Here is a 14,397-nt window from a genome sequence, read left to right as displayed (position 1 = left end):
CCTTTCTTTCTCTCATATGCTACATCTCATCTATCCCCAAACACTATTCTGCCTTTAAACTGGAATTGGAATCTGACCATATCACATATCTTCAATGCTGATAGCCTAGTCAGAGTCACCACTTTTACAACAGCCTCCTACCTGGTGCTTAACCTCCCAACTCCCTAGAGTATGCAAAAAATAATAGAGTGAGTCCATTGAAATATAAGTCAGAGCAAGTCATCCAAGCTCAAAGTCCTCTAGGGGCCTTGTAATGACCAAGAGGCTACATGATCTAGTTCGCATTTTCACTCTGACTTCATGCCTGTCATCCTTTCTCTTCTTCATTCTAGTCTAGTTTCCTCTTCTTAGTTCCTCAATACACCAGGAATATGCCTGCCTTGGACTTTTTAGCACTGGATTTCTGGAATGCTCTTTCCCTCAATATCCACAGAATTCAATCTCTCATCTCCTTTCATCTTTACTTAAATGTCACCTTCTCAGGGAGTTCTTGCTTGGCCACTAGTTCCAAATTTTTAAGACTTCTATCCCCTCTTCATACTTAATTTTTCTCCTTGGCCTTTATCCCTACTGGAAATTCTGCAAATTTTCCTCATTAATTTTGTTGTCTCCTCCACTAGAATCTAAATTCCATGAGGGTAGAAATTTAGATCTGTTTCATTTACTTCTGAATCCCCAGTGCCCAACAATGCTTAGAAAATAATAAATACCCAATAAATATTTGTTGAACAAATGACCTAGCATACTGAGAGAAGAACCAAATGCAACTTAACAAATAGAAATAAAATAATTGAAATTAAACATCTAAACACTAGATTAAAGGTAAAATTATTTTTCAGAGAACAACACAATGTCAACAGAAGAGATATATGCCATGGTTCATCTTATGAAGCTAGCATAAATTTGGTACCCGAACCAGCAAGGAGGGTAAGTAAGAAAACCAACAGACCAATCTTGCGCATGAAAATAGATACACATTTACCTGTGACAACACTGGGGATTTTGGAGAGAAAGCTCTTGACTGTCCTGATGGGCACACCCCCTGTCTTGTCATCTTGCATCTTTGTAATGATGTCTTCAATCTGAAAGAGGTTAAAGAAGTGTTATTGTCTCCCACAAAGTAATAGTAAGTGGTACCTTTTTAAATAGCCAAAATGTGGGAATGTGGATGCCAACAATAGATATCAGGAAAAACCTCCACCTCAGTCAATAAACATAGTAGCAGCATTTCCTTTGGGCCAAGTGCTGGGGATGGGGAGGTCAGGGGGTTATATAAAGAGCGTAAAGCATGGTCTGTAAGAACAACCTCTCCTTCCCCCACCAGTTCAACAAGGTAAGGAGAGAGAAATTCTTGATGGGATCCAACATATAATTCAATACATATATGATGATATTCCTCTTTTTTCCCAAATTAGGCTTATATATAGGCTGAACCATATGAAATTGCCATAGTCAACCTAAAAAAAAAAAGGCAATTTCCTGTTGCTTAACATAATATATTAACATACTGTTGTTGGAAGTATGCCTTTCAGACCAGAGAAGGATCCAGCCAGAGTCACAGAGGGGAAAAAATAAAAAGTATAAATCAAGACATGGAAGGTGCTGATCTGGAGAAGTTGGAGGACAAGTCTCATGGTTGTAAATGATGGCATGAAGAGAGTCACTCTGAGCCAGGACTAAGATGGAGCAAGCACAGGATCCTCTCCTCTTGGCCGAAGGAAGACCACACTATCAGGAGGAAGACCATGGTGGCCTGTGGCCTGGAGCCAGGTGAAATCTGATGAAACAAAAGACTGTGTATATACTGAAAACAGAACAGAGAGGGGAGATGGACTACCAGGGATGTAGGTGCCTAAACCGGAAAACCAATTTGTAGCTAAGAATTTACAAGCCAGCTATAATTTCCCGGGCAGAAATCTTCAGATTAGATACAGAACAACCTGTAACAAGGACATGGATCTTTTTGTTTGGTGAGTCGTGGGAGAGGATAAATGGAAAGGGGGAGAAGATAATGTTGTTTTATCACGTTTTGTTTCCCTAAGCAATAGAATGTGTTTGAAATATCACGATGGATTCTCTGAGTGCTTCCATAAGAGAGTCACATAATTAAGTCTAAAAATTTAAAGCTGTAGTTTATTTAGTCTAATGCTCTACTATAGCAACTTGAGGGTAAGTGAGTTTCTCAAAGTCACATGACTCCCAACTTACTTGAAAGAAATAAGTATCTTGTTAGAGACAAAGTTAGGATAAGATACAATGTAATAAAAATTAAAATATACACAGTATTAATATATACCCAGATCCTTGCCCTGGCCTCATGATGGGCTGAAGTTCTGCTTGACTTTGGGTCTTGGCCTTGTGACTCGCCAGGCTAATGCAATGTTATTGAACATGTTGTGAGCAGAGACTTTCAGTGTACCTGCCTAGTGATGCCTACCATCTTCCCTTGACCTCCCGCATCAGAGAGTTGTTCCAAGGAAGGTGAGAGACATCTGAGGCAGAAGGGACCCAGCCCATAGCTAGATCAGTCAAACCCCAGCTGACCTGCAGACCCGTAAGTGAGAAACAAATGCTTATTGTTATATGCCACTGACTTTGGGGTGGTTTGTTATGCAGCAAAATGGTGGTTATAGCTGACTGATACACAGGGCTCTGAAAAAAAGCATTTATCAAAATTGCTGAAGCCACAACAAATACTTGGTAATAAGAATCAATAAATCTTAGAGGTGGGGTATCCTAGAATCCAAGCCTTTTAAAGAATGCAGAAATTCCACCTACACCATCCACTATGTGCTTAAAAATTCTTAGGGTCTATCCTCCCACCGTTATGTTAGGCAAATTTGTGATAGCTGAGTTTGATTCCATGGCATGGTCCACTGGGACATCAGCTAAAAATATTGTCTCTGAAAATTTTTTTCATAGCTTCTGGAGAAATGCTAATAGTACAGACCTACCAAAAAATTGGAAGTGGGCTCCCAGGGACCTTATATAAAGCATAATGACAAACATTTTCAGAACACCTATGTTATGATTAATACTGCCCTAGGTATTTTAAATAAATTATCTGATTTTTTTTCTCAGTCTTAAATTTATTTAATAAAAATGTTGAAATTAAGGCTCAGAAAGGTTAAGTGATTTATCCAAGGACACACAGCTAGTAAGTGGCAAAGCCAGGATTCTTATGCAAGTCTCCAATGCCCAAGCTCTGTCTAGCAAATCTAAGATTCATCTTTTATCCTCAATGGCTCAACCAGCCTGCAGACATGCTTTTCAGATACAAGGCACTTAATACCATTTGCACTGAAGGGAAAGTTTAGCTCAGTCCTAAGAGTGTAGAGGAGAAAAAAGAAAAATTGATCCAGATAACCAGATCCTCAACCATCTCAGGGTTTATTTTGGCCCGGTGACTACTGATGTCTTGCTGCTCAGCACATCTCTCTTTGTCCCAGGGGCCTGGTTGGATTTATCTTCTACTGGCAGATCACAGCTCCTGGGGTGGGAATGAAGAGATAGGAGGTATATGCTTTTGTTTTCTTGACCATTCAGTTCCATCTAACTTCTGGTACCTTTTGTTCCTGAAGTAGAGCAACATCAATTTCCTGACATCCTTTAGTATGAAGTTCTGTATCATTAGGGAGCATGGTTGGACCTAAGTTACACTGTGCCATCAAGCAGGTGGCCCTTATCTGACAGCCAAGCCATGCAGAGAAACCACATGGCCAGCTCGACCAGTTCTGCCTGGATGGCTCACAACCACCAGATGTCTTCTCCCAGGAGCTCACAGCTCAGCACTGGCAGGCAGGTAAAACATCCTTCCCAACAGCAGGAAAATGGAAACCACTGCACCACAGGGTGGGTTTTCTTTGCAATGAGGACTCTTGTGAGGACAGTAGACTTAATTCACTGAAATAGCCATGGGGTGTAAAAGAGGAGTGAGGAGAAGCAATCCTCTCTTTACAGACTGAAGCTGCAGCAGGACAGTAGGAAGAACACTGGTCTGAGGTCCAAGAGAAATGCCAGCCTCAGTTTCACTGATTTGCTGTGTTGACCTTGAAGAAGTTACTTAACCTCTCTGGACTTCACTTCCTGAACCTCTGTAGTGATAGGCCTGGTGACTAAACTAAGATTTCTAGTCCTAAAACATGGGAGACATCTCTGACTTGACAGATACAAAGCTGTGTCTGCCAGGAAAGAATAGGACAGGCAATCAGCCCCTAAGTTCACACTCTCCATCAGGCCAGGGGGATCCATGCAGAACCGTGCAAGGTAGGGGAAAGGTGCTGGACAGGGCCAGGGGTTTTTGGTGTTTTTAGAAATCATTTTGGACAGATGGCATCAGAAGGCAGACAGAGATGTGATCCAAAGTGGTCTTGACACTGCCCCTCTTGGCCAGCTCCATCTCTGCTTGGATACACGGCACTTCTAACGGAAATGACTAAGGGAAAGTATTAGTTTTGTTTGTGTAAATTAATGATCCAATAACTAATTTATTTAGCTCCTCCAATTTTTCTTCAGTGGAAGATGAAAAAAACTTCAAAAATAGGCAAATTATGTTGCCATTATTTAAAAAAAAATCCATCACAACTCCAGCAAAGAGGGCAGAGTATGCCTCAGGCATGAAGTTCTTTTTTATTGAAGCATTTCATCTTGACTTGGCAATCAGTTGTCTATTTCTGGCTACCAATGACTGAAACTTCAGCGCCTGCATTCATTAGAGACCCCTTCTGTTTTGGTGTCTGTGAATGAGTGAAAATGATTCTTTGACACATCTTATCAGCCTGGAGGCAGGAATCAGAGCTGGCAAAAGATAATCATATTTCTTAATGCAAAACATGCATGCTTCACCGAACATGCTCTGTCCCATATGTTTTCTGTAAGATCAGGCCACTTCTCACTTTTATTTTTAAAAACACAGCAAGCACATGGCTATTCTCAACTTTTGAACGTCCTCAGCTTCACTTAATGGTTTAGTGGACATTACTGAGCACCTGCAAAGCACTAGGCACTGTTTCAGTTCCTCTACGGTTACAAAGAGTCGGTGAAAGAATCTGTTCCCCTTCATCATGGACTAAAACATTCCAGAAAGATGCAGGGATCTAGGCTCACAGTTAAGGATGTGATGAGACAGCAGAGCCTAGTACGAGTTCCAAAAAAGCTAGACACACTAAGGAATACCACTTTTAGAGGCCCCCAGAGAGGGAACCATCCAGACTTCCTCCTTTTTTTCTCCATCCCGTTCAACAGACTGATTTCAATGGCAGGAGCAGAATTTTGAGATTCCTTGTGCTAGCTGTGACAGTGATTGCAATGCCTGTTAATCTGTGCTCAGTTAAACTTACTTTTGAGTCACTGTTATCAGCCTAGAATGCTTTTTTAAAAATACTTATCTCATGTTTTTCTTTTTTAATTAATTTTTTTATTCTTATTTTTTATTGAGCTGTATTCTATTTACAATGTTAGTTTCAGGTGTACAGCAAAGCAATTCAGTTATGCCAGCCTAGAATGCTTCTGACAGAAAGTTTTAAAAAAATCCAAACTCCAAACCTGGGGAGTTATTTTCCCCACATAACCGGCCATCTGTATGTGGGTAGCTGCCGGCATTACTGCGGTTACTCAGTTCTACGTGAATCACCATCTTGGCCTTTCCCTCATGGTTTCCGGATAGCTACCCCGCCTCTAGGCATCGCTTCAACATTAAAGAAGGAGAAAGGCGGGAAGAAGCGGGGAGTATTGAGACAGCTGGATGTGTTCCTTTGATCCGGAAAAGCAGATTCTTCCCCAGAAAACCCCAGCAGATCTCTGCTCTAGTCTCATTGGCCAGAACAGGGTCACATGGCTACGTGTGGTTGCAAAGGAAGCAGGGAGGAGGGTTAATCAACTAACATTGTCTGCCACAAAGACCCCGTGTTAAAGAACATTCATGAAAGATGCGTGGGCAGACCTTGATTCCTCTCCGATCTGTTCTCCACATGCAGCCTGTGTGATGCTCTTAAAGGAAAAATCTGATCCTTTAACTTCACTGCTTAAAATCTGTCTATGGTTTCTCAGTGCTTATTCTGTTACAAGCTCTTGTAGGATCCTTTGTCTTTTCTGTTCATCATTTATCACTTCAATTTGTAATGATATTTCCCATTAGACTGTTTTACTTATCACTTAATTCTAATTGTAGCCACTCAGTAAATAACTGATTGAGCAAATAATTGAATGATGCATCAGTAAATGAATGAATGAATGAATGACATGACATGAGTACTACATTCTCAAAGGACTTTATCTTGGATTCCAGCATCGAATGGCATACTTAATATATTAGGGTCATAGAGGTAGTGATATCTGCAATTTAAAGTGAATTTGATATTTACACTTTTAAGATCACTCTGCTTTGGAAATGTGTTCAATAAACAGAAATCTTAAGATCCCATGAACCTTAGCAGCAATGTTCCAGGAATTGCTAAACAGGCCCATAAGTACCAGTTGAGCGAGGAGCCAGCTCCCCAGTGTCCTGAGCCTGACATTAGCCAGGGGCAGTGCCAGGCTAGAAGGATGTTGTTTTGTCTCCTGGAAGCTTATTTTTATGGTTTTAATATTACCATATGTAGCACTTCATAAATTACTTTTATGGAAAACATTTTTTCCCCCTTTAACTGAAGAGAAAAGCAGGCAAGAGTAGTGTTCTAGGTCAGTGAACAAATGGCTTGTGATGCTACTTTAGAGGAAGTGACTTTCCTCTTGGCTGGAATAGCCAAGCCTTCGAAGGCATCGTCTCTCTTATATAAGAATCTATTGTTTGTTTGGAAATACGAGCGGAGCTGGTCCTTTAGGCAAGGCACCGAACAAGGAATCTCGGATGGCAGAAGGCCCAGATACAAAGCAAATGAGGAAAACAGACACTGACCGATGAAACATTTCAGCAACGTCAGAGGACCGAAAATCTCTCAATTATAATCTCAAACTACCTGAATTTGAGTGTGCCTTCTGCTTCATATTGGAAACCATCCCCACCCCTCTTTACAGATAAACACACTGATACTTAGGGAAGGCAAACTGTCCAAAACTTAAATAATGAGATTATTGGTAAGAAACCCAAGCAGTCTTGCTTCAGAGCAAGACCAGTGCCAGGGTAGCTCCCAGGGAGGCCTTGGTTCACCTAAGGCTTTAACTGAGTGGAAGGAGATGCAGAAGATGGGGCCACAGTCCAAGCTTAGAAAGTTTAATGCACAGTGTGGAAGGCAGAAAAATGGTCCCCCCAAAAGATGTCTGCATCCTAATGCTGGAACCTGTGAATATATTAACCATGGCAAGAAAGACTTTGCAGATGTAATGGATCCAGAGTTTTGAGATGGGGTGGTTATTGTGGGTTATGAAGTGGCTTAGTCTAATCACATGAGTCCTTGAGAGGTGGGGACTTTTCTCAGCTGCAGTCAATGAGAGATAAATGTGACTATAGAAAAAGGTCAGAGAGATGGGACTTTCCTGGCTTTTAGGGTGGAGGGAGGGGCCATAATCCAAGGAATGTGGGAGACCTCAGAAGCTGGAAAAGGCAAGGGAACAGCATGTCTCAAAAAGTATGCAATTCTGCCAACAGCTTGATTTTAGAGCAGAAAAATCCACTTCGGACTTCCGACCCCAGAACTGTAAAATAGCAAATTTATGTTTTGTTAAGCCACTACAGCTTAATAGCCAAACCAGCGATCAACCAGGAATTGTGGCTGTCTGCTTGGGGGAAGATGTCAGGGATGATGACAGGGAAGATGTCTGCCTATAACCCGAAGCAACTGCTTCCATGACATTTTCAATTCTTCAGTTTTGGGTCCACCTGGGACCAATTAGTTGGGAGGCTCAGAGGTTGCTTCCAAGAGCTTCTTAAATGGGTCACAGCAGCCCATTCATTAACTCCAGTACCACATTCTACCCATGGAAAAACAAATATCCTTTTTTATTTCCCATCCCAAATTTTACCTTGCCACATTCTTCAACCTAGCCTATCAAAGGGAATTGTACAAGGAGAATATCACCTGGCAACACAGCCCCAGTAATTACACCAGCACCATAAAGTGCTCCAAATTTGAACATGAAGACTTTCATGTTAAGTTCCTACAGAAATATTCTCATTTAACACATACATCACCTGACTGCTGGAGAGAGGGCAGTATCTTTGTTTCCAAAGAAAACTGGTCCATCCAGCGTCCTGGAATATTACTACATATTTTTCCTCCTGGAGGGGAGCAAGAAACAGAAGACATTGTCGTCCCTCTGCCCCCAAGGACATCCTGGATTCTGGAATCACTCATCCTTTCAGACTCATCCTCAACACCTTCCCCTACTCCAAGCTGAACAACTGAACTGGCAACTGGAGTACATTTTAGGGCTTGGAATCACGTAAATAATCGCCTTAAAAACCTGCTGTGGCTCCCTACTGCTACATAAGAAATGCCACATTTCCTACTACGGAATTCAAGGTCCTCTCTGATTTGGCGTCCAACTACCTTTCCAGCATCAGCTCCCCAAACCCTTTTTGTTCCTGGACACACTCATCTGCAAACAACCCCTGGCCTTCCACCTTTGCTCACGCAATGATTCATCCACCACTGCAAACCCACCAAATCCTCGTCATGCTCCAGGGCCCTGCTCAAAGCTCCTCCCCTGGGAAACGTCCTCTGATCTCTCCAGCACGTGCGTACATATGCATTACGAATGCCTATATGTTTTATTCCCTTTTTCCACCGCAAGGATGTGAGGAAGAACCAGAACAAAGTGTTTCTCCCCTTGCTCTAGTGGTAGTCACCATATGATTCCCCTGAGGACTTATTTTCTGTTCCTGAAGTTCTGCTTCTTTCCCTCCGGAATGTAACCTTGGGGCGGGGAGAGACAGTTCTCATCTCTGAAGCACCCCTGGTCTTCTGTACCTGGGCTCCACTGATTGGAAACAGAGAACAGAGAGGATAAAACTCATGCCTTCAAAAGTCCCGCAGGGAAATGAGAGCCAGTCCTCCACAGGCCCCCGGGGTTTCCGGAGAAAAGCATTTCCAGGTGGAACAAAACGGGCCAGAATGAAGTCTCTTCAGCAATTGGAAAACCAGAAAGCCCAGAGAAGCCTTAAGGAGTTAAAAGGAAAAAGGGGTCTGCCCCCGATGCCCCGTCATCCCCAAGGAGGACGTCCACCCCTCTTCTGACAGGGGTGCCCGCAGACTGCCCGGCTCCCTCTGGGCGTCTTCCCAGCTGCCCGCCCCCTGGGGCCCCTGTCTGCTCAGACCCACTGTGCTCAGAAGACCCCAGGCTGGTACCTCTTCTTGGTACCAAACATCTCACTGCAGTTGGAGATGGTGCCACCTTCCCCTCCAGAGGGGAGGGCAATCCTTCTAGACCCTCTCACCCAGCTGACTGTGATTCTGCGCCTGTGGTTTCATCTGGCCCCTCCTGACCCATCCTGAGGGGACCCATTCTTTTCACTGTTCCCTCAGATGGGGGCTCCACTGCTCCTGATCCTGTCACTTTCCTTCCTGGGGCATTTTTTTCTTTGGTGACATTATTCTTCACGTTTGCTGCCCCCAACCGCTCCAGTGAGCATAGGAGAGTCATCCCTGATGGAGGGAGACTGAGACACACCAGTGTAGGGACCCCCCAGTTTAACCCCATAAAGGCAAAACCAGGTAAGACAGTCCTAAAGGGGAAACAGGAGGCGAGTCATCGCTTATTCCAAGTACATTTGAGCACTCGCCAGGCGATACGTGCTGGGAAACCAGAGAGGAGGGTGCCTTCCCTCCGCGCTCACCTTTCAGTGGGGAGGCCCCTCGAGGACTTTAAATGAGCCTAAGGAAGGAGAGGAACAGTCCCCAGGGGAGCCGTGCAGAAGGAGATGCAGTCACAAGGCTGACTTCAGGTAATTTCTGCCTCTACGCCCGAGGGTGCCCCTGAGCACTGCCCTCAGCAACCTGGGGTCCTGCTGGACACTGCTGGGTGGGGCCCAGGACAGCCCGGTCCTGTGTAGCCAGAGGGAAAGCAGCAAGGATTCCGCTTTGGGTGTCAGATCTCATGCCGCTCCTGCTGATAATAAATGCTGCTCTGGAACACCCCAGCCCATGGGCTGCTTTCCAGAACACACCTCTGAGTGATGCCGGCGTACCCTTCCTGGTCTATAACTGAGTGCCCAGAGGCTGCCTTCTCCCCTGTGGAATTTGGGTCCTTCCTCGCTCTGCATTCCTACATCATAAAATGCCCCTGCACCTCCTCACTCCTTGCAAAAAAGAAGCACAAGTTCCCCTGGTCTTTCTGAATTGGCTAATCTCTCCCTTAAAATCCAGCCACGAAAGGATTAAACAGAACAGGCGGGCTAAGCAACTTGGGTGATTTTATTCTCTTCTTGAGGTTTTAAAATATTTCTCCAACTTTCTTTAATATCCACAAACTTCTTCTATTAATTTTAAAGACTGGCAGTTTATTTCTAAAATTTAAATGAACGTGCAGGCAAAAGCTCTCAGCACAGTGTCCAGCGCATAGTCGCTCCCAATTAATTTCCCCGCCTTCAGAATAGATGTAGTTTCTTTTTCCATCCGAAGCCAATGAGTTACCCCAGAAAACTCTACCGCTCCCTTCACAGGCACGCGGTTGGCTCTTCAGTTCCCTGCAGAAGCCTCAGAGAATGCCGGCTGGGGGTGAAGAGCTATGCTTTCCAAACAGGTGTCACGGAAGTCACTTCCCACCTAATGGGCCCACTTTGTGTAGGTTTCCAACTACACGGAAGAGGGGCATCCCATGAACCAACTCTGCATCGCCCCTGAGGTCCCTGGGCAGCCTCACTTTTACCGCCTTCCATCCCCAGTCCCGCTACACAGCAGGATAAGCAGTAGGACTTCCCTGGCCACAGGTAGCACTTTGCCAAGGGGAGGTCCACAGCTGTCTGGAGGAAGGACAGGCTTTGCAGGTCCAGAAAAAAGGTGTTTTTTATTTCCAAGTCCTTTGCCATCCCGCTCCTGAAATCATGGACTGAAAGACAAACTTATTTTTCATTCTCCCCCAAATGAGATTTAATACACTTGTATCTATGTGATTTAATTCCGATTTTAATCTGACTGAGGAGGAGCCTGAGTGACTGCTGGCTGCACACTGAAAATCTGTGGGATAAACACCACATCTGAAATAAACCCCGCAGGCCCCTTAGAGGGCGGTGGGGTCATTTCCCAGTGACTTCTGTTAACCACACGGATTAAATGGCTTTTGTAGTCACTTTTTTTTTTTTGTCTTCCTGCTGCTCTTCTGCAACAGGAGGGCAGGTGAGTCAGGCAGAGCCTGTAGGTGGGTCAGGCAGAGCCTAGAAGCACCCACCGGGTGCCTGGCTCCCATCTACAGGGCAGTGGGGGGGGGGTGGCCCTGGGGCTTGCCAGTCATTCAGATGGTCACGCCCACTAACTTTTCATATTTAAATAGAGTTGGTGCTGTCTACCTACCCAGAAGTCAGGAGGAACAAGACAGGAAAAGTTAAATGTAAAGGACCTGGTACCTCTTGTAAATGAAAAGGACCTTTCCCCTCCTCTACTTGTGGGCGGAGGATTTGCAGGGAACCAGGAGGTGCAGAGGAGAGATGCAAACACGAGAAACTACTGGCTTTGGAACACTGACCACAGCAATTTGGAAAGGAGAGGGTTTTCTCCCCCAGGAAGAAAGCCTTTCACAGGGCCTACAATACTTGGCAGGGGTGTGGAATAGGTAAATGAGTGTTTGGGCCAGGGACCATTTCCAGAGCTGGATGACATCAGAAGGGCCACGTCTCAGGTGTGACTTCTACAGCGCAGCTTTACCGGCTTTGCAGGAATTCCCTGCTGCCCTGCTGGTACTCTTACCACACTGTGTTGTGAATCCCCTTGTAATGAGCTGAACTACGTTCTCCCCAAAGTCCTACACTGAAGTCCTGACCCCCAGTACTTCAGGGTGGGGCCTTACTGGGAGATAGGCTCTTTACAGAGGTAATCATGGTATAATGAGGTCATTAGGGCGGGCCCTAATCCAAACGACCATGTCCTTATAAAAAGGGGATATGTGGACTCAGAGGCACGTAAAAGGAAGATGACATGAAGAGACAGGGAGAAGACAGTCACCTGCAACCCCCTCAGCCTGGAGCAGATCCATCCCTCACGGCCCCCAGTAGGAACCAACCCTGTGGACACCTTGACCTCGAACGTCTAGGCAGCAGAACCTCAGGACAATACATTTATGCTGTTTCAGCCACTCCACCTGTAATACTTTCTCATGGCAGCCCTAGCAAACTTAACACTCCTCAAATGACTTTACAGGTCACGGAAATTCATTTTTTCCAAATGTTTCTTTTCAACATGCAATGAAGATAATTTCCTGTCATGCTCCCTTCCCCTCCCCACTCTCTCCCTATACACACACACACATACACACACACAAAAACACACACACATTCTCTCTCAAGAGAGGAGGACTAAATTTCCAGATTAGTCAGTGTTCCATGTGCCAAACTGACTTATTTGACATCTTTCATATTATCTGATTCCCAGGAAACCAGGCGGCATACCACTTCAAAGCTCTGGTTTTCTAAAAGCCAAGACCATGCCTAACAGTAGGGCTGGAAAGAAATAGCGGATTCAGACTCGATTCAAAACCAGGAGGGGCAGAAGACACCACTTTCTAGAATCAGGAGTGAAGAGTATCACGATCAGAGCTGATTTCTGTTTGTTGTAAAACTATCTGTAATAAGGAATAAATGTGAACACCTGTACTTAGGGTAGAGCTATACGGATAGAATACCACACAAGCAACGTAAGAGACATATGATTTAGTGGCCCAAATGTAAGATATTTTTTACTGGAGTCAACTGAAAACTTATCATGTCATATGACAGCAAACAAAAAAAAAACCCAAAAACGGGTATTGTGATCGGAGGATGCATTAACAGAAACATAGTGACCGAGTGAGGGAGGTGATGGGGCCGTCACCTGGACTGACGAGGACACACTTAGGAACACCAAGTTCCCATCTGGCACCAGATCTAAGAGAACATCCACACGCTGTCGTGAGCATAAAAGCAGTGACCTAGACCAATTGAAAGCCTCACGTGACAGGGGTAGAGGTTGGCAGGGCAGTGGTCAGTCCTTCTTCCTGAGTTTCTGCTGAATTAAAACACAGCCCAAGCAAAGAGCACAGGCTGGCTTTGCAAATGCAGCCTCCGAGCGAGGGCTGCAGCTCCTGGCCCTTTCTATACATTGAGATTCGGGTTCACCACGGCCAAGGTCTAGAAACACTTCTTGAGCCAAAGCTCTGGTCCATAGGAGTCACTTTCATTCCTTAAAATGCAACTAAGTCAGTTTGGAAGGAAAATTCATTAAGCTATTACGCGAGTCCTCCCTGGGATGAGTTAGTCCATCAGATGAGCTAACTCTCACCAGAGAAAAACAGAAAACGGGGCCACCTTAAAGGGCTGGGGACAGTGGGAAATGGGCGGTGTGGGGAGGGGTGGCATCTGAGGCTTGAATTCTAAAGTGGGCAGGCCCAGGTGAGGGGCTGCAGGTGGAAGGAGGTGGGCGGAGGTGGGATGAAAAGGCCCCTCTCCAGCCAGGGGAAGCCTGAGATCACCAGCCCCCCCCCCCCCCGGGTTGGCCAGGAGGGAGGTGGGGTGCTGAGTGGGGGTGGGGTGGACGTCTCATCTCAAAAAGCCCTCAGAGTAGCTTTTCCTACTCCTTTGCTTTGTCACAAGGAAATGACCACTCCCCCCCGTCTGAGGGCCTCAGTATCTTCATGGATGATTTAGATGAACTCCATCATGGAACGTATTTTTCTAGAAAATATTTAAGACAGACATCCCTCATTTACCTGAAATCCAAGTGCCTCTGTGGGTGCTACAGAGGAGGGAAGGCCCATAAAAAAAACCGGCAGGGCCCCCAAGCAGGGCCACCACTCTCTTGCCAGCGCCATCCGGTTCCCTGGCCCAGAGGCTCTATCTCACTTTTTGCCTCTGAAAGGGCTTACCTACTCCTAAAATTCTATTGGTTCCCTGAGCTCACTTCTGATTGGTTATTTCCTTCACTCCTGATTGGTTATTACTCTCACTTCTGATTGGTCCACTTCCCTAACTTCTAATTGGTCCATTTGTAGTACTTCATTTGCATGGAGCTCACTCCTGATTGGTTATTTCTCTCACTCCTGATTGGTCTATTTCTACACAGCTTGTTCCTGGTTGGTCAACTTCTGTTATACTTTATTTGCATATGATGTTGCAAAGTGTAAAACTGGCAGCCTATAAAGGCCTATGTAAACCTACAGGTGGGGTCCAGAGCTTGGAGTGCTAACTCCTCTGGGCTTGCTGGTGTAATAAACCTGAGTCCTTCAACTCTACCAGTGCTGCTTTGTCTCTTGTCCAGATCCAGGTTGCTGTCACAA

The 14,397-nt window shown here is 45.1% G+C and overlaps 1 protein-coding gene across 5 annotated transcripts in view; it reads right to left on the bottom strand.

Moving 5' to 3' along the window:
• The window catches only part of RGS6 (regulator of G protein signaling 6), a 474,528-nt gene that overhangs the window by 145,769 nt on the left and 314,362 nt on the right, over positions 1-14,397 (bottom strand). For all 5 annotated transcript variants that reach the window (XM_032482302.1, XM_032482301.1, XM_032482305.1 and 2 more), the window contains exon 3: positions 983-1,082. In XM_032482302.1, the coding sequence (XP_032338193.1) occupies positions 983-1,082 (100 nt within the window). The remainder of the gene's footprint in view (positions 1-982; positions 1,083-14,397) is intronic.

This window comes from Camelus ferus, chromosome 6 (assembly GCF_009834535.1).
Source record: "Camelus ferus isolate YT-003-E chromosome 6, BCGSAC_Cfer_1.0, whole genome shotgun sequence".
Classification (NCBI taxonomy): domain Eukaryota; kingdom Metazoa; phylum Chordata; class Mammalia; order Artiodactyla; family Camelidae; genus Camelus; species Camelus ferus.
Note: the sequence above shows the minus strand (reverse complement) of the source record. Positions and strands in the feature narration are given on the sequence as shown.